This window comes from Lathamus discolor, unplaced genomic scaffold (genome assembly GCF_037157495.1).
Source record: "Lathamus discolor isolate bLatDis1 unplaced genomic scaffold, bLatDis1.hap1 Scaffold_336, whole genome shotgun sequence".
NCBI lineage: Eukaryota > Metazoa > Chordata > Aves > Psittaciformes > Psittacidae > Lathamus > Lathamus discolor.
In genome coordinates, this window is record NW_027069365.1 from 6,815 (window position 1) to 32,341 (window position 25,527).

Consider the following 25,527-nt stretch of genomic DNA (forward strand, 5'->3'; position numbering starts at 1 on the left):
CCAAACACCCCTAAATACCCCAAACCCTCCCTAAATACCCCCAACCCCTGCAACTACCCCATTTCTCCCCTAAACCTCCCTGAACACCCCAAAACACCCCTAACCCCCTAATACCCCTAACCACCCCCTAACCACCCCTAAATACCCCTAAATACCCCTTAAAACCCCCTATATATCCTAACCCACCCCCAAATACCCAACCCACCCCAAAATGCCCCCATTCCTTCCGTAAACCTCCCTGAACCCCCCAAAACACCCCATTCACCCTGAAATACCCCCAAACACCCCTAAATACCCCTAACCCCCCCAAACCCTCCCTAAATACCCCCAACCCCCCCAAAATACCCCCAATCCTCCCCTAAACCTCCCTAAACACCCCTAAATAGCCCCTAAATACCCCTAACCCCCCCAAATACCCCCAATCCTCCCCTAAACCTCCCTAAACACCCCTAAATAGCCCCTAAATACCCCTAACCCCCCCAAATACCCCCAATCCTCCCCTAAAACACCCTCAAATACCCCCCACCCCCCTTGCAAATCCCCCCTCTCCATCCCTAAATGCCCCCAAACCGCAACAAATCCCCTTGAAAGTCCCTAAAGCCCCCCCCCCCCCCAGGTACCCTCTGGATACCCCATAACTACCAAGACACCCCCAAAATACCCCCCCCAATCCCCTCCAGGTACCTTCAGAGCTCTGCCCCCCCCCACCCTGGCCCCCCATCACTATGTCAGAGTCAGAAGAGAATGGAGAGGGTGAGTTTGGGGTCGGGGGGGTTGTTCCTTGGGATGAAGGGGGGGGTCTCTGAGGGTATGGGGGGGTCCTGGTCTATGGGATGCAGGTGTTGGGGGCAGGTCTCTGTGTATCCGGGGGTGCAGGGTTGGGGAATGGGGTTTGGGGGGGGCTTTAGGAAGGTTTTGGGGGGGTCCTGGTCTATGGGATGCAGGTGTTGGGGGCAGGTCTCTGTATATCCGGGGGTGCAGGGTTGAGGAATGGGGTTTGGGGGGGGGGCTTTAGGAAGGTTTTGGGGGGTCTTTAACTGGTTCCCCCCCCCAGGACCCCCCAAGGGGCTGCCACCCTTCCCCGATGCCATGGGGCAGCCCGTGGGGTGGGCTGCGGCTGAAGGCAATGGGGGTGCAGCGGGTGCAGGGACCCCCCCGGGTCACCGCCAGCGGCGCCCCCCCCACCCCAAGCACAAGGGGCAGGGTACCGGGGGGGTCCATCGCTCCCCCCGGGCCCTCTTCTGCCTCCGCCTCAACAACCCCATCCGCCGGGCAGCCATCAGCATCGTGGAGTGGAAGTGAGTTCATATGGGGCAGGGAGGGGGGAGGGCAAGTTGGGGGGCAGCCCTCCAACCTGCTGCCCCCCCCCCCCCCCCCCCGTCTCCTTCACCCCAGGCCCTTTGACATCCTCATCCTCGCCACCATCTTTGCCAACTGCGTGGCCCTGGGGGTCTACATCCCATTCCCTGAGGATGACTCCAATGCTGCCAACCACAACCTGGTGAGGACCCCCCCAAAAAGAGGGGACCTCCCCCCAATAAAGAGGGAGACCCCCCCCCCCAAAAAGAGGGGACCCCCCCATTGCCTTCCCCTGGGCTCAGTGGCCCTAAGCCTGTTCCCCTCACACACACGTGTACCACTGCCATAAGCCTCTTATCCAGTGCCTGGATGGGTGCTAATCCTGGTTTAGCTGCTCTGGATAAGGAATGCTGGAAGGGTTGAGGGGGGGGGTCCCAATTCCACTGTTCCTTTTACACACCCCCCCCCCCAGAAAAGGGGGTGCTGGAAGGATGGGGACCACCTTGTGGGGGGGGTTCTCAATGCTAATGTCCTTTGTGCCCCCCAGAAAAGGGAGTGATGGGTTGAGGGAGGGTCCCCAAATTGCACTGTTTGTCCCCCCAGAAAAGGGGGTGATGGGTTGAGAGGGGGTCCCCAAATTGCACTGTTTGTCCCCCCAGAAAAGGGGGTGATGGGTTGTGGGGGGTCCCCAAATTGCACTGTTTGTCCCCCCAGAAAATAGGTTGCTGGTGGGTGAAGGGGGGGGTCCTCAATGCCAGTGTCCCTTGTGCCCCCCAGTAGAGGGGATGGAGGGAAGGATGTTGAGTTGCAGGGGGGGGGGTCCCCACTTCCACTGTCCCTTGCCCCCCTGGGCAGGGCATTGAGAAACCAGGGTTGGTGGTGGCCCCCCTAAGACAAGGGGGTTCTGTGCTACCCCCCTGACCCCCCCCGTGTCCCGTCCCCCCCGCTTTAGGAGCAGGTGGAGTACGTGTTCCTCATCATCTTCACGGTGGAGACCTTCCTGAAGATCATTGCCTATGGGCTGGTCCTGCACCCCAGCGCCTACATCCGCAATGGCTGGAACCTGCTCGACTTCGTCATTGTCATTGTGGGTGAGGACTTGTCCCCAAGGAGTGGGGTGGGGGGGGGGTGGGGATTCAGGTCTGATCCCCCCCCCCCCAAACTCCATAGAGACCCCCCCCAAACTCATCATGGTCCCCCTTTACCCACCTCCACTCCCAGCCCCCCTCTTTAGGGTCCCCCTCCTCAGATCCCCAACCCCCCGCCCCCCCCCCAGCCCCCCCCAACTACTGGGGTCCCCTCATAGTGCCCCCCCTTAGAGTCCCCACTCTATGATGAGCCCCCCAAACTGCTTGTGTCCCATAGAGACATTCCCCCCCCAAACTCATCATGGTCCCCCCTTTACCCACCTCCACTCCCAGCCCCACAAACCCCCTCCTTGTCCCCCCCAAACTCTTTAGGGATCCCCCCCACCAATCTACCACCTCAGACCCCCCCCCCCTTAAGCCCCCCCAAGCCTATTGGGATCCCTTCACTATAGCCCCCTCAATTCATTAAGAGGGTGCCCCCACACCCACCTCCAGACCCCCCAAATCCCTTCAGTGCCCCCCACCCCACATCTTTGCCCCCCCTAACTCTTCCCCCCCCCCCCCCCAGGCTCTTCAGTGTGATCCTGGAGCAGGCATCCCACAAGCCCGGGGAAGCTCATCACATGAGTGGGAAGCCGGGGGGCTTCGATGTCAAAGCTCTCCGGGCCTTCCGCGTCCTCCGGCCCCTCCGCCTCGTCTCCGGTGTCCCCAGTGAGATCAATATGGATGGGGGGGGTTGGGATGGAATTTGGGGATACCCCCCCCAATATCTCCTGCCAAACACCCCCCCCCCCCCCCCCACCTTTTCCGCTCCATAGGCCTCCACATCGTGCTCAACTCCATCATGAAGGCCATGGTGCCGCTGCTGCACATCGCGCTCCTCGTCCTCTTCGTCATCATCATCTACGCCATCATCGGCCTCGAGCTCTTCATCGCCGCATGCACAAGACCTGCTTCTTCATTGGGTCTGGTAAGTGGGGGGGGGGGGGGGGGCACCCCCACCAGTGACTGGGATTTCCCCCCCCCCCAAAAAGGGGTCTGGGTCCCCAGTGAGGGCAATTGGGGCACCCTCCAAATCCTAAGGCTCTAAGATCCCCTCTCAGCACCCCAGAGAGGGCACTTGGGCCCCCCAAAACCTTCAGACACACCCCCCCAGCACCCCTAAACCACCCCCAGTGAGGTCCTGCAACACCCTGAGACCCCCCCACAAAGCACCTGAGTGCACCTAACACCAGGACCCCACAGTGACACCCTACTAAGGGCACTTGGGCTCCCAAACACCCTGAGCACCCCCAACACCCAGGACCCCCAGTAGCACCCCACTAAGGGCCATGGGTACCCAATACCCTGAGCCCCCCCCCCAGCACCTGGGACCCCCCAGTAACTAAGGGCACTTGGTTCCCCCAACACCTTGAGCCCCACCAAGCCCCCTGGGAACCCCCAACACTTGAGACCCCTCAGTAACACCCCAATAAGGGCACTTGACCCCCCCAACACCCTCAGCCCCCCAACACCCTTAAAGACCCCCCAGGCCCCCCTCATGACCCCAAGCCCCCCTCGCTCTCTATGAACCCCTTAATCTCCCCCAGCGCCATCATGTGGGGACCTCCAGTCCCCCAATCCCCCCAATAACACCCCAAGGACCCCCCCTAAACCCCATTTTTGGGGTGCTGCCCCCCCCCCCCCCCATTTCCAGACCTGGAATCAGAGGACGACCCCTCCCCGTGTGCGTTCTCGGGGCACGGCCGGGCCTGCCTGCAGAACAACACCGAGTGCCGGGGGCGCTGGGAGGGCCCCAATGGTGGCATCACCAACTTCGACAACTTCTTCTTTGCCATGCTCACCGTGTTCCAGTGCATCACCATGGAGGGCTGGACCGATGTCCTCTACTGGGTGAGACCCCCCCTGGTACCATGGGTTGGGTTGGAAGGAGCTGAGCATCATCCAGGTCCAACCATGGGCACCTTGCTCCAACCTGGCCTCAAACACTTGCAGGGATGCTCCACATCCCAAACCTTCTCCATCCAACCCATCCCAGTGTCCTCATAGAACCATGGAACGGGTTGGGTTGGAAAGGACCTCAGCATCATCCAGGTCCAACCATGGGCACCTTGCTCCAACCTGGCTGAGATGGAGCATCCCAAACCTTCTCCATCCAACCCATCCCAGTGTCCTCATAGAGTCATGGAATGAATTGGGTTGGGAATGACCTGAGCATCATCCAGGTCCAACCATGGACACGTTGCTTCAAGTTGGCCTTGAGCACTGTGAGGGATGGAGCATCCCAAACTTTCTCCATTCAGCCCATCCCAGTGTCCTCATAGAACCATGGAATGGGTTGGGTTGGAGAGGACCTCAGCATCATCCAGGTCCAGCCATGGGTACCTTGCTCCAACCTGGCCGGGATGGAGCATCCCAAACCTTCTCCATCCAACCCATCCCAGTGTCCTCATAGAGTCATGGAATGGGTTGGGTTGGAAAGACCTTAAGATGATCCGGGTCCAACCTTGGACCCTCCATCACCCCAAATCCCCCCCCCAGATGCAGGATGCGATGGGCCACGAGCTTCCCTGGATTTACTTCGTCAGCCTCGTCATCTTCGGTTCCTTCTTTGTCCTCAACTTGGTGCTGGGGGTCTTGAGCGGGTGAGGGCAGCGTTAGCGTGTCCTTAGCGTGTTGTTAGCATGTTTGTGTGTGGGGGGGGATTGTTCACATGTATGACCCCCCCTTAAAGGGAGTTCTCCAAGGAACGTGAGAAGGCCAAAGCCCGTGGAGACTTCCAGAAGCTGCGGGAGAAGCAGCAGTTGGAAGAGGACCTCCGGGGCTACATGGAATGGATCACCCAGGCTGAGGACCTGGAAGGGGATGAGGAGGAGCACGAGAAGCACCGTAAAGTGGGGGTTTTGGGGGGGAAAGGGGGGGTTAACACGGCTGGGGGGGGCCTCCCAAAAGTCCTCAGCACCCCAACCCTGCAGGCCTGACCGCTGAGGACCTGATGGGCAAGAGGAAGCCGCGCTTGAAGTGGCTGCGTCACACCAGTCACTCCACTGACACCCATGGTAATGGCCCCATTGGGGGTCCACAGTGTTTTGGGGTGCCTCCCCCCCACCCCGGGTACAAGGTGCTGAGCTTTGTGACCCCCCGCCTTGCCCACCCCCCAGCCAGTCTTCCTGGTAGTGAGACCACGTCGGTGAACACTGAGACAGTGGGTGAGGAGGAGGCACAACCGACGGCCTGTGACCGCTGCTTGTGAGCATGAGACCCCCCCCCCCCCCGGAACCCCCATAGCCCTTGGGACCCCCCCATAACCCCCATGACCTTCCCATTCCACCCATGGCCTCCCCAATACCCCATAATAGCCTCCAGGACCACCCCCCTATAACCTGCCATGACCCTCCTGTCCCATCCATGCCCCCCTCCCATAGACTCTTGGACCCCCCCATTGCCTCTGGGACCCCCCCTAATGCCCCTAGGACCCCCCATAGACCCCCTATCTTGACCCATGTGCCCAATACCACCCAGCACTCTCCCCATAACCCCCACAACCCTCCTGCCCAACCATAGCCCCCAATACTCCCCCCAGGACACCAAATCCACCCCTATGGTAACCCCCCAAATTTTGGGGGTAACTTTGTGCTTTTCCCTCCCCAGGGGCAAAATAACAAAGACTAAATTCTGGTGAGTTGGGGGGGGGGGAGAATAAAAGTGGGGGGGACACGACACAGTGGGGTCCCCCCAAATCCCCTCCCCAACACCTCCCATGTAACGGGACATCTTTGTACCCCCCAAAATACCCCCCATGTCTGCCTGTCCCCTCCACCCCATTGTACCCCCACCTCCGCCTGTCCCCTCCACACCCCCTATACCCCCTTTTCCCCCCCCCCATTGCCCCCCACCCCAGGCGCCGCCTGCGCCGCCTGAACCGCCTGTGGCGCCGGCGCTGCCGCGGCGCCGTCAAATCCGTCTCCTTCTACTGGACCGTGCTGCTCCTGGTGTTCCTCAACACCCTCACCATCGCCTCCGAGCACCACGGGCAGCCCCCTTGGCTCACCCAGACGCAAGGTACAACCCCAGCGCCTGTCTTGAAGCGCGAGGGTCCTTAAACCCCCCCCCCCAACACACACACTCAACCGCCTGTTTCCCCCCTAACACCGCCACCGCCTCCATTGAAGCTTATGCCAACAAGGTGCTGCTGTCGCTGTTCGCCGCCGAGATGGTGTTGAAGCTCTACGCCCTGGGCCCCGCCTGTTACTTCACCAGCTTCTTCAACCGCTTCGACTGTTTCGTGGTGTGCGGAGGGGTGTTGGAGACGGCGCTGGTGGAGCGAGGAGCCATGGAACCCTTGGGCATCTCCGTCCTGCGCTGCGTCCGCCTCCTGCGCGTCTTCAAAGTGACGCGGTGAGGGGACAAGCGGCCGTTGTCACCCTTCCGGTACCCCCCCCCACCACCATCACCACCACCGCCAACCAAGCCCGCTGTCACCCCTTAGGCACTGGGCGTCACTGAGCAACCTGGTGGGCTCCTTGTTGAACTCTATGAAGTCCATCGCCTCCCTCCTGCTCCTGCTCTTCCTCTTCATCATCATCTTCGCCCTCCTGGGGATGCAGCTCTTCGGGGGCCGCTTCAGCTTCGACGAGACCCAGACCAAGCGCAGCACCTTCGACACCTTCCCCCAGGCTCTGCTCACTGTCTTCCAGGTACACCCCCCCCCCCATGGTACCCCAATAGCACCCAGGACCCCAATATCCTCTAGGACCCTCCTGTCCAGCCATAGCACCCCCATAGCACCCAGGACATCAAACTCACCCCACACAGCACCTCGAGGCCGTGAGGGACCCCAATATCTAGAGGGGAGCCCCAAAGTCCACAGGGGGACCATGAAACGTGGTGGGGACCCCAAACTGATGGGGCTCCCCAGAACCCATGGGGGACCCCAAGCTGATGGGGTTAGCCAGAACCCATGGGGGACCCCAAACTGATGGGGCTCCCCAGAACCCATGGGGGACCCCAAACTGATGGGGCTCCCCAGAACTCATGTGGGACCCCAAACTGATGGGGCCACCCAGAACCCAGGGGGGACCCCAAACTGATGGGGCTCCCCAGAACCCATGGGGGACCCCAAACTAATGGGGCCACCCAGAACCCATGGGGGACCCCAAACTGATGGGGCCACCCAGAATGGAGGGGGGACCCCAAACTGATGGGGCTCCCCAGAACCCAGGGGGGATCCCAAACTGATGGGGCTCCCCAGAACCCATGGGGGACCCCAAACTGATGGGGCTCCCCAGAACTCATGTGGGACCCCAAACTGATGGGGCCACCCAGAACCCAGGGGGGACCCCAAGCTGATGGGGCTCCCCAGAACCCATGGGGGACCCCAAACTGATGGGGCTCCCCAGAACTCATGTGGGACCCCAAACTGATGGGGCTCCTCAGAACCCATGGGGGACCCCAAACTGATGGGGCCACCCAGAACCCAGGGGGGACCCCAAAGCCAATGAGCCCCCATTGTCCCTGCAGGGTGATGGAGGGAGATGGGAGGGGGCAGTGTACTGGGAGCACTGGGAGCACTGGGCAGGGGTGGCCCAGGCTGAGGTTTTGGGGTCCCCTTTCCCTGCAGATCCTGACGGGCGAGGACTGGAATGCGGTGATGTACGATGGGATCATGGCCTATGGAGGCCCTGTCTTTCCCGGGATGCTGGTGTGCGTCTACTTCGTCATCCTCTTCATCTGCGGGAACTGTGCGTGCACTGGGAGCACTGGGAGGGACTGGGAATGGGGAATGAAGTAACTGGGAAGCACTGGGAATGAGAATGGGGTGACTGGGAATGAGAACAGGGTAACTGGGAGGGAGTGAGAATGGGGCAAGGGGTAAATGGGAGAGTGGGAATGGAACACAGGGTAAATGGGAATGACTGGGATTGGGGCAGGGGGTCACTGGGAGGGACTGGGAACAGAGTATGGAGTAACTGGGAGGGAGTGGGAATGGAGCAGGAGGTAACTGGGACAGACTGGGAATGAGAATGGGGTCACTGGAGGGATTTGGAGTGGGGGCCAGGGCACTGGGTTGCACTGGGAGCACTGAGAACACTGGGATGCACTGGGAGCACTGGGTTGCACTGGGAGCACTGGGATGCACTGGGAGCACTGGGGTGCACTGGGAGCGCTGGGATGCACTGAGAACACTGGGAACACTGGGGTGCACTGGGAGCACTGGGATGCACTGGGAACACTGGGAGCACTGGGAACACTGGGAGCACTGGGGTGCACTGGGAGCACTGGGATGCACTGGGAACACTGGGAGCACTGGGAACACCGATTAACCTCCCCTCCCATAGACATCCTCCTCAACGTCTTCTTGGCCATCGCTGTGGACAACTTGGCCGACGGTGACAACATCAACTCGGGGGGGGACAAAAAGTGGGTCCCTTGTGTGTATGTGTGGGACACCCCCACATCCGAGTCCCTCTTGGGGTGGGGGTCACCCCAAAACCTGTCTCTTGGGGCTAACCCCCCCTTATCCATAGGGAAAAGGCTGGAGAGGTGGAAGCTGCCACAGGGAGCCAGGATGTGAGCGTGAAGGTGAGTGTGAACAGGGGGGTCCCCCCCCATAAGTGTGCACCCCCCCACTCTTACACCTCTTCCAACCCCCTTTTGCCCCCCCAAACTCCCGTTTTGACCCCCCCCCCAGGTTGAAGGGGAGCCCACAGAGGAGGAGGAGGAGGAGGAGGAGGGGGAGGGCAGTGAGGAAGGTCAGTGCCCCCCCCCCCCCCGCCAAGGGGTCCCTGTGGGGTCCCTATGGGGTGCCAGAGCCCAACACTGAGTCCCTGCAGGGGATGAGGCCGGGGGGGACCGGGACAGTCTGGGGGGGCCCCGAGCGGAGCCCCCCGAGGAGCCCCCCCCCAAAGCCAAAGTGGCACCGATCCCCGAGGGCAGCGCCTTCTTCCTGCTCAGCAGCACCAACCCGTGAGCACTGGGAGGCACTGGGAGCACTGGGAGGCACTGGGAGCACTGGGAGCAATGGGATTGGAGCGCTGGGAGCACTGGGATTGGAGGGCTGGGGATGGGGGCGCTGGGAGCACTGGGGGCAATGGGATTGGAGCACTGGGAGCAATGGGATTGGAGGACTGGGAGCACTGGGATTGGAGGGCTGGTGATGGGGGCACTGGAGGCACTGGGAGCAATGGGATTGGAGGGCTGGTGATGGGGGCACTGGAGGCACTGGGAGCAATGGGATTGGAGGGCTGGGGATGGGGGCACTGGAGGCACTGGGAGCAATGGGATTGGAGGGCTGGTGATGGGGGCACTGGGAGCAATGGGATTGGAGGGATGGGGATGAGGACACTGTGAGCACTGGGGACAATGGGATTGGAGCACTGGGAGCAATGGGATTGGAGAACTGGGGATGGGGATACTGAGGGCAATGGGAGCACTGGGAGGACTGGGACTGGGAGCATTAAGAATACTGGAGGCTGGAACTGGGGCACCAGGGACATGGGGAGGGGACAAACTGGGAGCACTGGGGGGGCACTGTGTGATGGGATGGGAGCTGGTGTCCCATTAAGGGCAACTGGGGCTGGGCTGGGGAACCTACGAGCACTGAGGAGGGGGGGTTATGGACACATGGGAGCAACTGGGAGCGACTGGGAGTGACTGGGAGCGCTGGTTGCAGGCTGCGGGTGCGCTGTCACGCCCTCATCCACCACCACATCTTCACCAACCTCATCCTGGTCTTCATCATCCTCAGCAGCGTCTCCCTGGCAGCCGAGGACCCCGTCCGCGCCCACTCCCCCCGCAACCACGTGCGATACTGGGCACACTGGGATGAACTGGGATGAACTGGGATGGGGCAGGGGGGGTTGATTCATCCCTAAACCCACTGGGGACCCATTGGGATGGGGTGCAGGGGGTGCTTGGAGCAGTTTGGGGGTGGGCTGAAGGGTTTGGGGGGGCCATGGGGAGATGGGGGGGGTGTTGGGGGGTGGGGTTTGGGGTCACCCCATTTCCCCCTGCCCCCCTCAGATCTTGGGCTACTTCGACTACGCCTTCACCTCCATCTTCACTGTGGAGATCCTGCTCAAGGTGCGCTGAGGAGGGGATTTGAGGGTCCCCCCTCCTGGTTTGGGGGGGGGTGGGGGTGTCTCAGGAAGGGGGGGACCCCCCCTTGATGTTGGGGTTCGGGGCCTCCCCCAGATGACGGCGTTTGGCGCCTTCCTGCACAAAGGCTCCTTCTGCCGCAACTGGTTCAACCTCCTGGACCTGCTGGTGGTCAGCGTCTCCCTCATCTCCTTCGGCATCCAGTGAGCTGCCGGGGGGGGGGGAACTGGGAGGCACTGGGAGGCACTGGGAGCGGTACTGGGAGCGCTGGGATCACCAATGGGGGCACTGGGAGCAGCGCTGGGGATATTGGGATCACCAATGGGGCCAGTGGGAGCATCACTGGGGACACTGGGAGGCACTGGGAATGGTACTGGGAGGCACTGGTGTCCCCCGCAGCTCCAGCGCCATCTCCGTGGTGAAGATCCTGCGGGTCCTGCGCGTCCTCCGGCCCCTTCGAGCCATCAACCGCGCCAAAGGCCTCAAGGTGCCGCACTGGGAGCACTGGGAGGGGCACTGGGAGCACTGGGTGTGTTGTGTGTGTGGGGGGGGGATCCTGATGGCCTCATCCTGCCCCCAGCACGTGGTGCAATGCGTCTTCGTGGCCATCCGCACCATCGGGAACATCATGATCGTCACCACGCTGCTACAGTTCATGTTCGCCTGTATCGGGGTACAGCTCTTCAAGGTAGGGGGTACCCCTCCTAAACCCCCCTTAAGGGGTCCCCAACACCCCCCCCCGAGGGGTTGGGGGTGCCCAAACCCCCCCTTGACCCCCCGAAACCTCCTCAGGGCAAGTTCTACAGCTGCACCGATGAGGCCAAACACACCCCCGGGGAGTGCAAGTGGGTCCTGACCCCCCCCCCAAACTGACCCCCCGGGTGTGAGTGTGAGTGAGGGTGTAGGTACAGTGGGACTGGGGGTATTGAGTGTAGCATGAGTGTCTATTGAGTGTAGGGTGTGTACAGCCCCAGTGGGGCTGTAGTTCTAAGTGTAGACCAAGTGTGAGTGTAGAGACTGAGTGTAGGGTGAGTGTCTGTTGAGTGTAGGGTATGTACAGCCTCAGTGGGGCTGTAGTTCTAAGTGTAGACTAAGTGTGAGTGTAGAGACTGAGTGTAGGGTATGTACAGCCTCAGTGGGGCTGTAGTTTTAAGTGTAGATAGACCAAGTGTGAGTGTAGAGCTTGAGTGTAGCTTGAGGCCAGGTGTAGGCTGAGTGTGAGTGGAGGTGTAGCTTCAGTGTGAGTGTAGTTTGCGAGTGTAGTTTGAGGCTATAGTAGTGTGCGTGTAGACGATGAGAGCGCGTGCGAGTGTGTGGAGGCTGAGTGCAGTTGTGTGGCTGTAGTTGTGTGAGTGTGGGTGTAGTTGTGTGTGAATACAGGCTGAGTGTGGGTGTAGCCCAAGTGGGAGTTTGGAGAGTATCCCCCAATGTGAGTTGCCCCCATCCCTTTGGTGTCCCCATCCCTTTGGTGTCCCCATCCCCTTGGTGTCCCCATCCCTTTGGTGACCCCATCCCCTTGGTGTCCCCATCCCCTTGGTGTCCCCATCCCTTTGGTGTCCCCATCCCTTTGGTGTCCCCATCCCCTTGGTGTCCCCATCCCTTTGGTGTCCCCATCCCCTTGGTGTCCCCTTCCCTTTGGTATCCCCATCCCTTTGGTGTCCCCATCCTTTTGGAGACCACATCCCTTTGGTCTCCACACCCCTTTGGTGTCCCCATCCCTTGGGTGTCCCCATCCCCTTGGTGTCCCCTTCCCTTTGGTGTCCCCATCCCTTGGGTGTCCCCATCCCCTTGGTGTCCCCTTCCCTTTGGTGTCCCCATCCCTTTGGTGTCCCCATCCCTTTGGTGTCCCCATCCCCTTGGTGTCCCCATCCCCTTGGTGTCCCCATCCCTTTGGTGTCCCCATCCCTTTGGTGACCCCATCCCTTTGGTATCCCACCCCTTTGGTGTCTCCATCCCTTGGGTGTCCCCATCCCCTTGGTGTCCCCTTCCCTTTGGTGTCCCCATCCCTTTGGTGTCCCCATCCCTTTGGTGTCCCCATCCCCTTGGTGTCCCCATCCCTTTGGTGTCCCCATCCCTTTGGTGACCCCATCCCTTTGGTATCCCACCCCTTTGGTGTCTCCATCCCTTGGGTGTCCCCATCCCCTTGGTGTCCCCTTCCCTTTGGTGTCCCCATCCCTTTGGTGTCCCCATCCTTTTGGAGACCACATCCCTTTGGTCTCCACACCCCTTTGGTGTCCCCATCCCTTTGGTGACCCCATCCCTTTGGTGTCCCCATCCCTTCGGTGACCCCATCCCTTTGGTGTCCCCATCCCTTTGGTGACCCCATCCCTTTGGTGTCCCCATCCCTTCGGTGACCCCATCCCTTTGGTGTCCCCATCCCTTTGGTGACCCCATCCTTTTGGTGTCCCCATCCCTTTGGTATCCCCATCCCAGGGGCACATTCCTGGTGTACAAGGACGGGGACGTGTCCCACCCGTCGGTGCGGGAGCGCCTGTGGCACAACAGCGACTTCAACTTTGACAACGTGCTGGCGGGGATGATGGCTCTCTTCACCGTGTCCACCTTCGAGGGGTGGCCTGCGTGAGTGTCTCCCCCCCCAGCACCCTCACCCCCAACTTGGGGAGTCCAGCACCCCCCTCCATGCACCCATCCCTGGTGTTCCCATCCCTGGTGTCCCCATCCCTTTGGTGCTCCCATCCTTTCGGTGTCCTCATCCTTTCGGTGCCCTCATCCCTTTGGTGCTCCCATCCCTTTGGTGCCCCCATCCCTTTGGTGCCCCCATCCCTTTGGTGTCCTCATCCTTTTGGTGCCCCCATCCCTTTGGTGTCCTCATCCTTTTGGTGTCCCCATCCCTTTGGCATCCATCCCTTTGTTGTCTGCATCTCTTTGGTGTTCCCCTCTCTTTGGTGTCCTCATCCTTTTGGTCTCCTCATCCCTTTGGTGTCCTCATCCCTCTGGTGGCCTCATCCCTTTGGTGTCCTCATCCCTCTGGTGGCCTCATCCCTTTGATGTCTCCATCCCTTTGGCATTCCTATCTCTTTGGTGCCCCCATCCCTTTGGTACCCCCATGCCTTTGGTGCCCCCATCCCTTTGGTATCCCCAACCCAACCACCCCCTCAGGCTGCTGTACAAAGCCATCGATGCCAACGCCGAGGACCAAGGCCCCATCTACAACTACCGGGTGGAGATCTCCATCTTCTTCATCGTCTACATCATCGTCATCGCCTTCTTCATGATGAACATCTTCGTGGGCTTCGTCATCATCACCTTCCGGGCGCAGGGCGAGAGCGAGTACCGCAACTGCGAGCTGGACAAGAACCAGGTACCACCATCGCCAGCACCATCATCACCACGTCCCTTTGTCACCCGCTGGTGGTGGCCCTTGGGGACAGTGTCCTGGTGACAGAGGCAGTGCGTGGAGTACGCTCTGAAGGCACAACCGCTGCGGCGCTACATCCCCAAGAACCGGAGCCAGTACCGGGTGTGGGCCATGGTCAACTCCACCGCCTTCGAGTACATCATGTTCGTCCTCATCCTCCTCAACACCATCGCTTTGGCTGTGCAGGTTTGGAGGGGGGGGGACACCAAAAAGGGGGTGTTGGGGACATGAAGGGGGGGTTAAGGACTTGTTTTTACCCCCCCCCCCCCCAAAGCATTATGAGCAGTCGAAGCCCTTCAACTATGTGATGGATCTGCTGAACATGGTGTTCACGGGGCTCTTCACCGTGGAGATGGTGCTCAAGATCATCGCCTTCAAACCACGGGTAAGGGGGTGATATGGATGGAGGGGGGGCACACATGGGTGCCACACACGGGGGGTGTCACACCAGGGGGTGTCACCCCCCCCCCCCCCCAGCACTACTTCTGTGATGCCTGGAACACCTTCGATGCCCTCATCGTGGTGGGCAGCGTCGTGGACATCGCGGTCACCGAGGTCAACGTGAGTCACCCTGTGCCATGGCGGGGGGGGGGCCTGGACGTTGCGTTGGGTCCATGGTGTGTGTGTCCCCCCCACCATGTCCATGTCCCCCCCATCTCCATTCTCCTCGCTCACATCTCTCTATCTCCATCCATCGCCACCGTCACTCCTGTGCGCACCAGAACGGGGGGCACGTCGGTGAGGTACGGTGTGGGGGGGGGGGGGGGGGGGGGGGGTGTCTTTATGGGGAGGGGGGGGGTGTCTGTGATTTTGGGGTCCCCCTGACCCCCCCCCTTCCCCATTGCAGAGCTCCGAGGACAGCTCCCGCATCTCCATCACCTTCTTCCGCCTCTTCCGGGTCATGCGCTTGGTGAAGCTGCTCTCCAAGGGCGAGGGCATCCGCACCCTGCTCTGGACCTTCGTCAAGTCCTTCCAGGTGACACCTCGGGGGGGGGGACATGACACACACACATGGGGACAACCCCCCCGCCCATTTACATCCATTTAACCCCCCTTTTACCCCCCTTTATGCCCCCCCCAGGCCCTGCCTTACGTCGCCCTCCTCATCGCCATGATCTTCTTCATCTACGCTGTCATTGGCATGCAGGTAAGACCCTCACCCCCTTTATCCTGTTGTGTCCCCCCCCCTTATCCTGTTGTGTCCCCCCCCTTATCCTGTTGTCCCCCCCCCCTTATCCTGTTGTCGTCCCCCCCCCTTATCCCATTGGGGCCCTGCCCCCAGACCTTCGGGAAGGTGGCACTGCAGGATGGGACCCAGATCAACCGCAACAACAACTTCCAGACCTTCCCCCAGGCCGTGCTGCTGCTCTTCAGGTGGGGATGGGGGGGTCCTATGGGGTCCGGGGGGGCCCTATGGGAGATGGGGGGGGGGGGGGTTAATGGGGGAAGCTCAATGGGATCCAGGGGGGTTTCTGGGGGGCCCTATGGGAGGTGTGGGGGGGGTCAATGGGGGAAGTTCAATGGGATCCAGGGGGGTTTCTGGGGGACCCTATGGGAGATGGGGGGGTCTCTGGGTCCTCCTATGAGATCCATGGGGGAACACCATGGGATCCCCATGGGCTCTCTATGGGGTTTGGGTCCTTCCCATGCCTCCCTCATGGCTCCTATAGAGCCGCTGTGGGGCCACAGGGGCCCTATAGGGATCCTTGCCTCATGTCAGGTCCAGAACGGATCACCCTGAGGTCCCTATGGGTCACCCTGTGGGGCGCCCTTGGCCCCACTGTGTGTGTGGGGCCACAGGGGCCCTATAGGGATCCTTGCCCCATGTCAGGTCCAGAAGGGGTCACCCTATGGGGCTCCCTCAGCCCCACTCCGTGTGTGGGGCCCATGGGGCAGCGCTAATGTGTGGGGCCACAGAAACCCTATAGGGATCCTTGCCCCATGTCAGGTCCAGAAGGGGTCACCCTGAGGTCCCTATGGGTCACCCTATGGGGCTCCCTCAGCCCCACTCCGTGTGTGGGGCCCATGGGGCAGTGCTGATGTGTGGGGCCACAGGGACCCTATAGGGATCCTTGCCCCATGTCAGGTCCAGAAGGGGTCACCCTGAGGTCCCTATGGGTCACTCTATGGGGCTCCCTCTGCCCCACTCTGTGTGTGTGTGGGGCCCATGGGGCAGCGCGGATGTGTGGGGCCGCAGGTGCGCCACGGGGGAGGCCTGGCAGGAGATCATGCTGGCCAGCCTGCCCGGCAAGCGCTGCGACCCGGAGTCGGACGCGGGCCCCGGCGAGGAGTTCACCTGCGGCAGCAACTTCGCCATCGCCTATTTCATCAGCTTCTTCATGCTCTGCGCCTTCCTGGTGAGCCCCATAGCCCTGCCCCACAGCCACAGCCCTGCCCCACATCAAAACCACCCCCCACAACATCCCGGTGCTGCCCCCCCTGCCCCAGATCATCAACCTCTTTGTGGCCGTCATCATGGACAACTTTGATTACCTGACCCGCGACTGGTCCATCCTGGGCCCCCATCACCTCGATGAGTTCAAACGCGTCTGGTCCGAGTACGACCCCGCGGCCAGGTCTGCCAATGGGACCCCCTCATTGGGGGGGGGGGGGGGGGGGGGGTACAGCATCGGGCCCCCCCCCCCCACCTCTGTGACCCCCATCCCTGCCCCATAGAGGCCGCATCAAGCACCTGGACGTGGTGACGCTGCTGCGCCGCATCCAGCCCCCGCTGGGCTTTGGGAAGCTCTGCCCGCACCGCGTCGCCTGTAAGGTCAGTGTATGGGGCTCACCCCACATATGGAGGGGGGGGGGGGTCAATGGGGTGCTCAGCCCCCCATAACCCCCTCCCCACAGCGCCTGGTGGCCATGAACATGCCCCTGAACTCGGATGGCACCGTGACCTTCAACGCCACCCTCTTCGCGCTGGTCCGCACCTCCCTCAAGATCAAGACAGAAGGTTGGGGGGGGGGCGAGGGCATGTGGGGCAGTGGGATGTGATATGGGGCAGCCCCATATTCCATGCTCCGCATGCCGTTCCCAAAGGGAACCTGGATGTGGCCAACAAGGAGCTGCGCGCCGTGGTCAAGAAGATCTGGAAGAGGACAAAGCCCAAGTTGCTGGATGAGGTTATCCCCCCACCAGAGGGTGAGCGCTGATGTGGGGTGTCCCCCCCCCCCCCCCATTGCTGCCCCACAAGTACCGCTGACCATGTGCCCCCCATACCCCCCCAGAGGAGGAGGTCACCGTGGGCAAGTTCTACGCCACCTTCCTGATCCAGGATTACTTCCGCAAGTTCCGGAGGCGGAAGGAAAGGGGGATGCTGGGTCCCAACGCTGGGCCCAGCAATGAGTGTGCGCTGCAGGTGGGTGTTCCTGGGGTGGGTGGGTGCGTGACACCCCCATTTCCTCCCCATTCCCCCCCCCATTGCCCCATTTCCCCCATATTCTTCCCATTTCCCCACTATTTCCCCCTTTTTGCCCCCCATTTCTCTCTCTTCTCCCCCATTCCCCTCTATTCACCCATAATCTCCCCATTTCCCCCTATTCCCCCTCTCTTTCCCCCATATTCTCCCCATTCCCCTATATTCTCCCCATTCCCCTCTATTTCCATTTCCCCTCGATTTCCCCCTATTGCCCCATTTCCCCCATATTCTCCCCATTTCCCCCATTCCCTCCTTTTTCCCCCATTCTCTTCTATTCCCTTATTGCCCCGTTTCCCCCACCATTCCCCCCTTTCCTCTTCCTATTCCCCTCTATTCCCCTATTGCCCCATTTCCCCCATTCCCCCCTTTTAACCCCCATTTCCCCCCCTGTACCCCCCTTTCCTCCTCTTATTCCCCTCTATTCCCTGTATTGCCCCATTTCCCCCTTTTTAACCCCCATTCCCCCCCGTACCCCCCTTTCCTCCTCTTATTCCCCCTATTGCCCCATTTCCCCCATATTCTCCCCATTTCCCCTATTCCCTCCTTTTTTACCCCCATTCTCTTCTATTCCCCTATTGCCCCATTTCCCCCCATTCCCCCTTTTTTACCCCCATTTCCCCCTATTCCCCCTTTTAACCCCCATTCCCCCCCATACCCCCTTTCCTCCTCCTATTCCCCTCTATTCCCCCTATTGCCCCATTTCCCCCATATTCTCCCCATTTCCCCTATTCCCTCCTTTTTTACCCCCATTTCCCCCTATTCTCTTCTATTCCCCTATTCCCCCATTTCCCCCCTTTTAACCCCCATTTCCCTCCCGTACCCCCCTTTCCTCCTCCTATTCCCCTCTATTCCCCCTATTGCCCCATTTCCCCCCTATTTCCCCCTTTTTAACCCCCATTCCCCCCCCAGGCCGGGCTGCAGACCCTGCAGGCGCTGGGCCCCGAGATGCGGCGAGCGCTGAGCTGCGACCTGGAGGGGGAGGACGTTCAGAACGGCCCCGTCGAGGAGGAAACGCGGACCTACGCCGTAAGCCCCGCCCCTTCCACAGGCCACGCCCCCTTTCCGATTGGCCACGCCCACAAGCCCCACCCGTTTCCCCGCAGGCTCCCGAGGCGCTCTATGGCTCCGCCCCCAGCCCTCCCACTCCGCCCCCCCCCGGACCCGGCTGTGACCCCCCCGATGGGGAGGACCCTGCACCCCTCCTCAGCAGGTACTGGGGGGGGAGGCGGGGGGGAATACCCCAATGTTGGGGTCCCCCCCCACTGTGGGGGTCCCCAATGGGGCAGAGGGGTCCCAACGGCCTCTGTGCAGGCGGCGCTCGGATGGGGGGGTCCAGGAGGAGCCGCCCCCCCCTGCACAGGACGCAGAGGAGCCGGGGGGGGACCCTGGGGCCGGCAGCCATGAGGAGGACTTGGAGGGCTCAGCCCCACGCCGCCGGGCCAGGGACAGGTACGGGGGCCCCCACCTCCCATCGCTGTTCCCTTTGTTGGGGGGGGGGGTCTCAGGACCGGCCCCTGATGCTCTGTCCCTTCCCCAGGCTATGGGGGCCCGCAGAGGGGCCGCGGGGGGGGTCGCTGCCGCTGCCCCCCCCGGCACTTTGCCCTCCACAGCGAGGGGCAGCAGCTCAAGAGGCGCCGGCTCCTGCCGCCGACCCCTGCAGGTAGAGACGGGGGGGGTAAAAGTGGGGTAAAAGGGGGGTAAAAGGGGGGGGGGGGTCCATAGGGGTAGTGCCTGACCCACTGCACCCCATAGGGAGGAAGCCGTCCTTCACCATCCAGTGCCTGCGGCGCCAGGGGAGCTGCGAGGATGAGCCCATCCCAGGCACCTACAACCCTGCCCGGCCCCAGGTACGCTGGGATCCCAACCATGACTCCCTTTGGATTGGGTCTTCCATGGGGTGGGAATCATCTTAGGATCATCCAGGTCCAATCCTTGGATTGGGTCTTCTATGGGGTTGGGAATGACCTGAGCATCATCCAGGTCCATCCATGGGCACCTTGCTCCAACCTGGCCAGGATGGAGCATCCCAAACCCTCTCCATCCAACCCATCCCAGTGTCCTCAGAGTCATGGAATGGGTTGGGAATGACCTGAGCATCATCCAGGTCCATCCATGGGCACCTTGCTCCAACCTGGCCGGGATGGAGCATCCCAACCCTTCTCCATCCAACCCATCCCAGTGTCCTCATGGAATCATGGAATGGGTTGGAAAGGACCTCAGCATCATCCAGGTCCATCCATGGGCACCTTGCTCCAACCTGGCCGGGATGGAGCATCCCAACCCTGCTCCATCCAACCCATCCCGGTGTCCTCATGGGGAAGAACTTCCTTAGATCCAAGCTAACCGTTCCCTGTTCCAGTTTATCCCAACCACCCCATGTCCTACCCCGACCGAGGGACCCCTCCAGCATCCCTGTATCCCCCTTCACACCCTGGAAGCTGCTCCCAGCCTGGCTCCATCCGGAAGCTGCTGGATCAGCCTCCCTCCGTGTCCTCTTTCCATTGGGAACACCAGCACCGGCCCCAGTTTTCCTAATGGGATCCCCCCCCATTAACACCCCCCCCCCCCCAACTTCTCCCCATAGGGCTCCGGTAGCTCCGAGACGTGGCGCCGCGGCTCCTCGCACGCCTGGGGCACAGCGCGTGGCCACGTCCTGTACGCTCCGCTGCTCCTGGTGGAGAACCCGGGTGCCGGGGGGAGCCTGCCGCCGTTATCCCGATGGATCCTACGGGATCGCGGCGATCCCGAGCCCGGAGCGCTCCGCTTGCGGCCCCGCGGCTCTGCCGACAGCCTGGTGGAGGCGGTGAGTGTGTATGTGGGGGGGTGTCAGCCGCTCGGCATCATCCATCCCAAAGGGAAAATGGGAGAGGAAAGGGGGATTTTCCTCCAAAAAAACGGGAGGTTTCTGTCCAAAATGGGCGAAAAAAGGGGTTTGTCAGGAAAAGGAAGGGTTTGGTATTCAAAAAAACCCAAAAGAAGCAAAACACACACAAAAAAAAGAACATAAAAGGGGTTTTCCTCAAAAAAAGGGAAGTTTTGCCCTCAGAAAAGGGGGCTGAAAGGAGCTGGAGGGGTTCCTCCATCAGGTGATGGGATTAAACGGGAACAGGGAATGTTCAGCCTGGATCTAAGGAAGTTCCTCCCCATGCGGACACCGGGATGGGTTGGATGGAGAAGGGTTGGGATGCTCCATCCCGGCCAGGTTGGAGCAAGGCGCCCATGGATGGACCTGGATAAGGCTCAGCTCCTCCCAACCCAAACCCTTCTGAGTCTCTGATTCCATTTGCCTCAAAAAGAGGAGTTTCTCCTCAAAAAGGTTTGATGGACAAGAAAAAAAAATCATCAAAAAGGTGGATTCTTCCTCAAAAAAAAAAAGGGGATTTTTGTTGGGAAAAAAGATACCTCCAAAATCGTGGTTTTCTGCCAAAAATAGAAGAGTTTTCCTCAAGAAAATGAAGGGTTTTCACTCAAACAGGAGCGATTGGTCCTGAAAAGAGTAAAAAGAGGAGGTTTCGCCCCAAAAAGGTGAAATGCGGGGCTGCAGCATCCCCGCGCTCAGCACCATCCTTCCCGCAGGTCCTCATCCCAATGGGGCCGCTCAGCACCATCCATCCCGCAGGTCCCCATTGGGGATGCTCAGCACCATCCATCCCGCAGGTCCCCATTGGGGATGCTCAGCACCATCCATCCCGCAGGTCCCCATTGGGGATGCTCAGCACCATCCATCCCGCAGGTCCCCATTGGGGATGCTCAGCACCATCCATCCCGCAGGTCCCCATTGGGTTGCTCAGCACCATCCATCCCGCAGGTCCTTAACAGGGATGCTCAGCACCATCCATCCTGCAGGTCCCCATCGGGGATGCTCAGCACCATCCATCCCGCAGGTCCTCATTGGGGATGCTCAGCACCATCCATCCCGCAGGTCCCCATTGGGCATGCTCAGCACCATCCATCCCGCAGGTCCCCATTGGGGTTGCTCAGCACCATCCATCCCGCAGGTCCTCATTGGGGATGCTCAGCACCATCCATCCCGCAGGTCCCCATTGGGCATGCTCAGCACCATCCATCCCGCAGGTCCTTAACGGGGATGCTCAGCACCATCCATCCCGCAGGTCCCCATTGGGGATGCTCAGCACCATCCATGCGCAGGTCCCCATTGGGGATGCTCAGCACCATCCATCCCGCAGGTCCCCATTGGGGATGCTCAGCACCATCCATCCCGCAGGTCCCCATTGGGCATGCTCAGCACCATCCATCCCGCATGTCCTCATTGGGGATGCTCAGCACCATCCATCCCGCAGGTCCTCATTGGGGATGCTCAGCACCATCCATCCCGCAGGTCCTTAACAGGGATGCTCAGCACCATCCATCCCGCAGGTCCTTAACGGGGATGCTCAGCACCATCCATCCCGCAGGTCCCCATTGGGGATGCTCAGCACCATCCATCCCGCAGGTCCCCATTGGGCATGCTCAGCACCATCCATCCCGCAGGTCCTCATCTCGGAGGGGTTGGGGCTCTTCGCCCGGGACCCCAAATTCGTGGCCGTGGCTAAACGGGAGCTCGCTGACGCATGCGCGATGACGCTGGACGAGCTGGAGAGCGCAGCCGCAGACCTGCTCACGCGGCGCCGCCCCGCGCCCCCCCCGCTCTACAGCGATGAGGAGGCCCCGCGGGGGGCGGCGGCCGAGGAGGAGCTCGGGGACGAGATGGTTTGTGCCGGGGCGGGGTGAGCGGGGGCCGGGGCGCAGCCCCCGCGGCGTCGGAGGAGACGGGCTGGGGGGCATGGACCGAAAAACGGGCTTTTTACCTCAGGAAACGGGGTGTTTCTTGTCAAAAATAGGCAAAAACGGGGTTTTAAATTGAAATAGATGGTTTGGGGGGAAAATGGACCGAAAAACGTGTTTTTTACCTCAGAAAACGGGGTGTTTCTTGTCAAAAATAGGCAAAAAGGGGGCTTTAAATTGAAATAAGATGGTTTGGGGAGGGAAAGGGACCGGGAAAAGGGCTTTTTACCTCAGAAAACGGGGTGTTTCTTGTCAAAAATAGGCAAAAAAGGGGTTTTAAATTGAAATAGATGGTTTGGGGAGGGAAATGGACCGGAAAAAGGGCTTTTTACCTCAGGAAAGGTGGAGATTCCAGTCAAAAATAGGCAAAAAAGAGGTTTTAAATTGAAATAGATGGGTTGGGGAGGGTAATGGACCGAAAAACGGGTTTTTTACCTCAGAAAAGGGGGTGTTTCTTGTCAAAAATAGGCAAAATGGGGTTTTAAATTGAAATAGATGGTTTGGGGAGGAAGTGGACCGAAAACCGGGTTTTTTCCCTCAAAAAAGGTGGAGATTCCAGTCAAAAATAGACAAAAAAGGGGTTTTAAATTGAAATAAGATGGTTTGGGAGGGAAATGGACCGAAAAAAAGGGTTTTTTCCCCTCAGAAAAGTTGGTGTTTCCTGTCAAAAATAGACAAAAAAGGGGTTTTAAATTTAAATAGATGGTTTGGGGAGGGAAATGGACCAAAAAAAAGGTGTCTTTTCCTCAATAAAGGTGGTGTTTCTTGTAAAAAATAGACAAAAAAGGGGTTTTAAACTGAAATAAGACGGTTTGGGGGGGGGGGGAATGGACCAAAAAAAGGGCTTTTTTCCTCAAAAAAGGTGGTGTTTCTTGTCAAAAATAGACAAAAAAAGGGGTTTTAAATTGAAATAGATGGTTTGGGGAGGGAAATGGACCAAAAAAGGGGATTTTTCCTCAAAAAAGGGGGTGTTTCCTGTCAAAAAAAGACAAAAAAGGGGTTTTAAATTAAAACGGTTTGGGGAGGAAAATGGACCGAAGAGGGTTTTTTTTTTTTCATCAAAAAAGTGGAGTTTCTTGTCAAAAATAAGACAAAAAAGGTTGTTTTCCTCAAAAGGGGGATTTTTACCCGAAATAAATGGAAGGTTGGGGTGGAAAATGGACAGAAAAGGGCTTTTTTTCTCAAAAAAGGGATTTTGACTCAAATGGTTTGGGGTGGGAAATGGACCAAAAAAAGGGTCTTTTTCCTCAAAAAAGGTGGAGTTTCTTGTCAAAAATAGCCAAAAATGGGTTTTAAATTAAGACAGATGGTTTGGGGTGAGAAATGGACTGAAAAGGGGTTTTTTTTTCATCAAAAAAGTGGAGTTTCTTGTCAAAAGTAGACACAAAAGGGGTTTTCAATCAAGGCAAATGGTTTGGTGTGGGAAATGGACAAAAAAAGGGTTTTTTCCTCAAAAATGGGATTTTTACTGAAACTAAATGGAAGTTTTGGTGTGGAAAAGGACAGAAAAAGGGTTTTTAATTAGAAATGGGATTTTTATTCGAAGCCAATGGTTTGATGTGGGAAATAGAGAAAAAGGGGGGGTTTTATCAAAAAAAGGGATTTTCACTCAAAATAAATGGCAGGTTTGGTGTGGAAATGGACCGAAAAAGGGGGTTTTCATAAAAAAAAAAGGGGGGATTTTTACTCCAAATAAAAGATTTGCTGTGAAAAACGGACAAAAAGGGGTTTTCTTCAGGAAAAAGAAGGTTTTTCCTCAAAATAAAGACAATTTTCATCAAAAAGCACCAAAAAGGAGCAAACCACAAAAACTGGGCATAAATAATGATGTAAGAGGGTTTTTTTCCTAAAACCCGTAAGTTTTTCCTCAGGAAATGCTTCAAAACCAGAGGGATTTACCTCAAAAAGGATTATTTCACTTTACATATTTTACCTTAGAAAAAAGGGGTTTTTACCTCAAAAAAAGGCACATTTTACCTCACGGAGCAGTGGTTTACCTCAACAAAGAGCATTTTTCATCTCGCACAGAGGAATTTACCTCCAAAAAGGTGATTTTGACGTTAAAAAAGTGGGGTTTACCCAAAAAAAGGTGTTTTTACCCCAAAACCGGGGGGGGGGGGCGCCCCCGCTCCTGCTTTAACCCCGCGGCGCCGCCATCACTCCCATGCGCCCGCCCCTCCCCGCCCATTGGCGGAGCTCTCAGCCAATAGGAAAGCGCCTCAGCTGCCGTCGCCACGCCCCCATCCCCGCACGTGGTTGTATTATGGGGGGGGGCAGCCCCCATAATTCCCCCTCCCAGATCCTCTCCTCCCCCCCCCCCCCCAAAATTGTGTCCGTCCCCCCACCCCCGGCCCCCCCCCCCCAAAATCCCCGGTTTTAGCCTCCAAAGTTTAATAATAATAAAAAAAATCATAATACAATAAAATAAGCCCCCCACCCCCCCCCCCCCGGCCCCACCCCCCGCTACAAAGAGCACGAGACTGTTAGTGTCCGCGGGGGGGGGGGGGCTGAGGGGGGGGGATGTAGAGGGGGAAGGGCAGAGGGGGGGCCCCCCCAAATTCCCCCCCTCCCTCCCCCCCCTTCACTCCTCCACCCACCCACCCCCCCCCTTCCCTATAAAAAACCCGGTGCGGGTGGGGGGGGAGGGGGGGCCCTGCTGTGCTGGTTGGGGGGGGGGGGGGGGGGGCACACACGGACCCCCCCCCATCTGTGTGACACCCCCCCCCCCCGGGGGCTTAATGATATAAAAGAAATCAACTCAAATAATTACATCATGGCGGGGGGGGAAGGGGAGAGCCCCCCCCCCCCCCAAGCAGGGGGTGTTGGGGGCCCCCAGGGGGTGTGTGTTGGGGGGGGGGGGGCACACACAGGACCCCCCCCCTTCAGTCCCTCCCCGCCACCATCAGGCGCGTCCATCTGAGCTGGGGGCTCCTTGTCACGAGTCCTGGGGGGGGGGGAAGGGGGTGTGAGGGGGGGGAACCCCAAAAGCCACTATAACCCCCCCCCAGCCGGATATCGGGGTCCCCACCCCACTCATACCCCCCCCATGCTCCTAAGCCCACCCCCATACCCCATAACCCCCCCATGCTCCTAAGACCCCCCATAACCCCCCCCGCTCCTCTTAAGACCCCCCCATGGTCCTAAGACCCCCCCATAACCCCCCTTGCTCCTCTTAAGACCGCCCCATGCTCCTAATACCCCCCCATAACCCCCCTTGCTCCTCTTAAGACCCCCCATAACCCCCCACGCTCCTAAGACCCCCCCCCATAACCCCCCATGCTCTTCTTAAGCCCCCCCAATAACCCCCCATGCTCCTAAGACCCCCCCATAACCCCCCATGCTCCTCTTAAGCCCCCCCATAACCCCCCATGCTCCTAAGACCCCCTCCATAACCCCCCCCAATGCTCCTCTTAAGACCCCCCATAACCCCCCATGCTCCTCTTAAGACCCCCCCA

The 25,527-nt window shown here is 59.5% G+C and overlaps 1 protein-coding gene and 1 long non-coding RNA gene across 2 annotated transcripts; one reads left to right on the top strand and one right to left on the bottom strand.

The window, feature by feature from the left end:
* The first annotated feature begins 720 nt into the window (after positions 1-720).
* CACNA1F (calcium voltage-gated channel subunit alpha1 F) lies at positions 721-22,243 on the top strand. The gene is given in 50 exon segments (XM_065664623.1): positions 721-753; positions 1,055-1,298; positions 1,396-1,501; positions 2,252-2,400; positions 2,956-3,098; positions 3,206-3,319; positions 3,322-3,357; positions 4,084-4,280; positions 4,929-5,032; positions 5,122-5,276; positions 5,363-5,446; positions 5,549-5,636; positions 6,039-6,065; positions 6,289-6,449; positions 6,560-6,785; positions 6,877-7,084; positions 8,008-8,128; positions 8,726-8,807; positions 8,915-8,969; positions 9,079-9,139; positions 9,221-9,353; positions 10,060-10,189; positions 10,410-10,469; positions 10,581-10,687; positions 10,884-10,971; positions 11,065-11,172; positions 11,277-11,329; positions 12,918-13,064; positions 13,605-13,806; positions 13,891-14,049; positions 14,138-14,248; positions 14,341-14,424; positions 14,586-14,606; positions 14,711-14,839; positions 14,945-15,010; positions 15,146-15,237; positions 16,061-16,220; positions 16,312-16,439; positions 16,540-16,636; positions 16,720-16,822; positions 16,909-17,010; positions 17,097-17,227; positions 18,197-18,313; positions 18,391-18,493; positions 18,574-18,717; positions 18,752-18,870; positions 18,872-18,947; positions 19,040-19,134; positions 19,872-20,090; positions 21,779-22,243. Coding segments are annotated over 50 exon segments (5,913 nt in total). The 5' UTR covers positions 721-725; the 3' UTR covers positions 22,019-22,243.
* On the bottom strand, positions 15,105-18,297 carry LOC136006621 (uncharacterized). The gene is made up of 4 exons (XR_010609208.1): positions 18,211-18,297; positions 16,556-16,957; positions 16,357-16,457; positions 15,105-15,274 (listed from the first exon to the last, which is right to left on the bottom strand). It is a non-coding gene; the product is annotated as an uncharacterized LOC136006621 (long non-coding RNA).
* Positions 22,244-25,527: the final 3,284 nt, after the last annotated feature.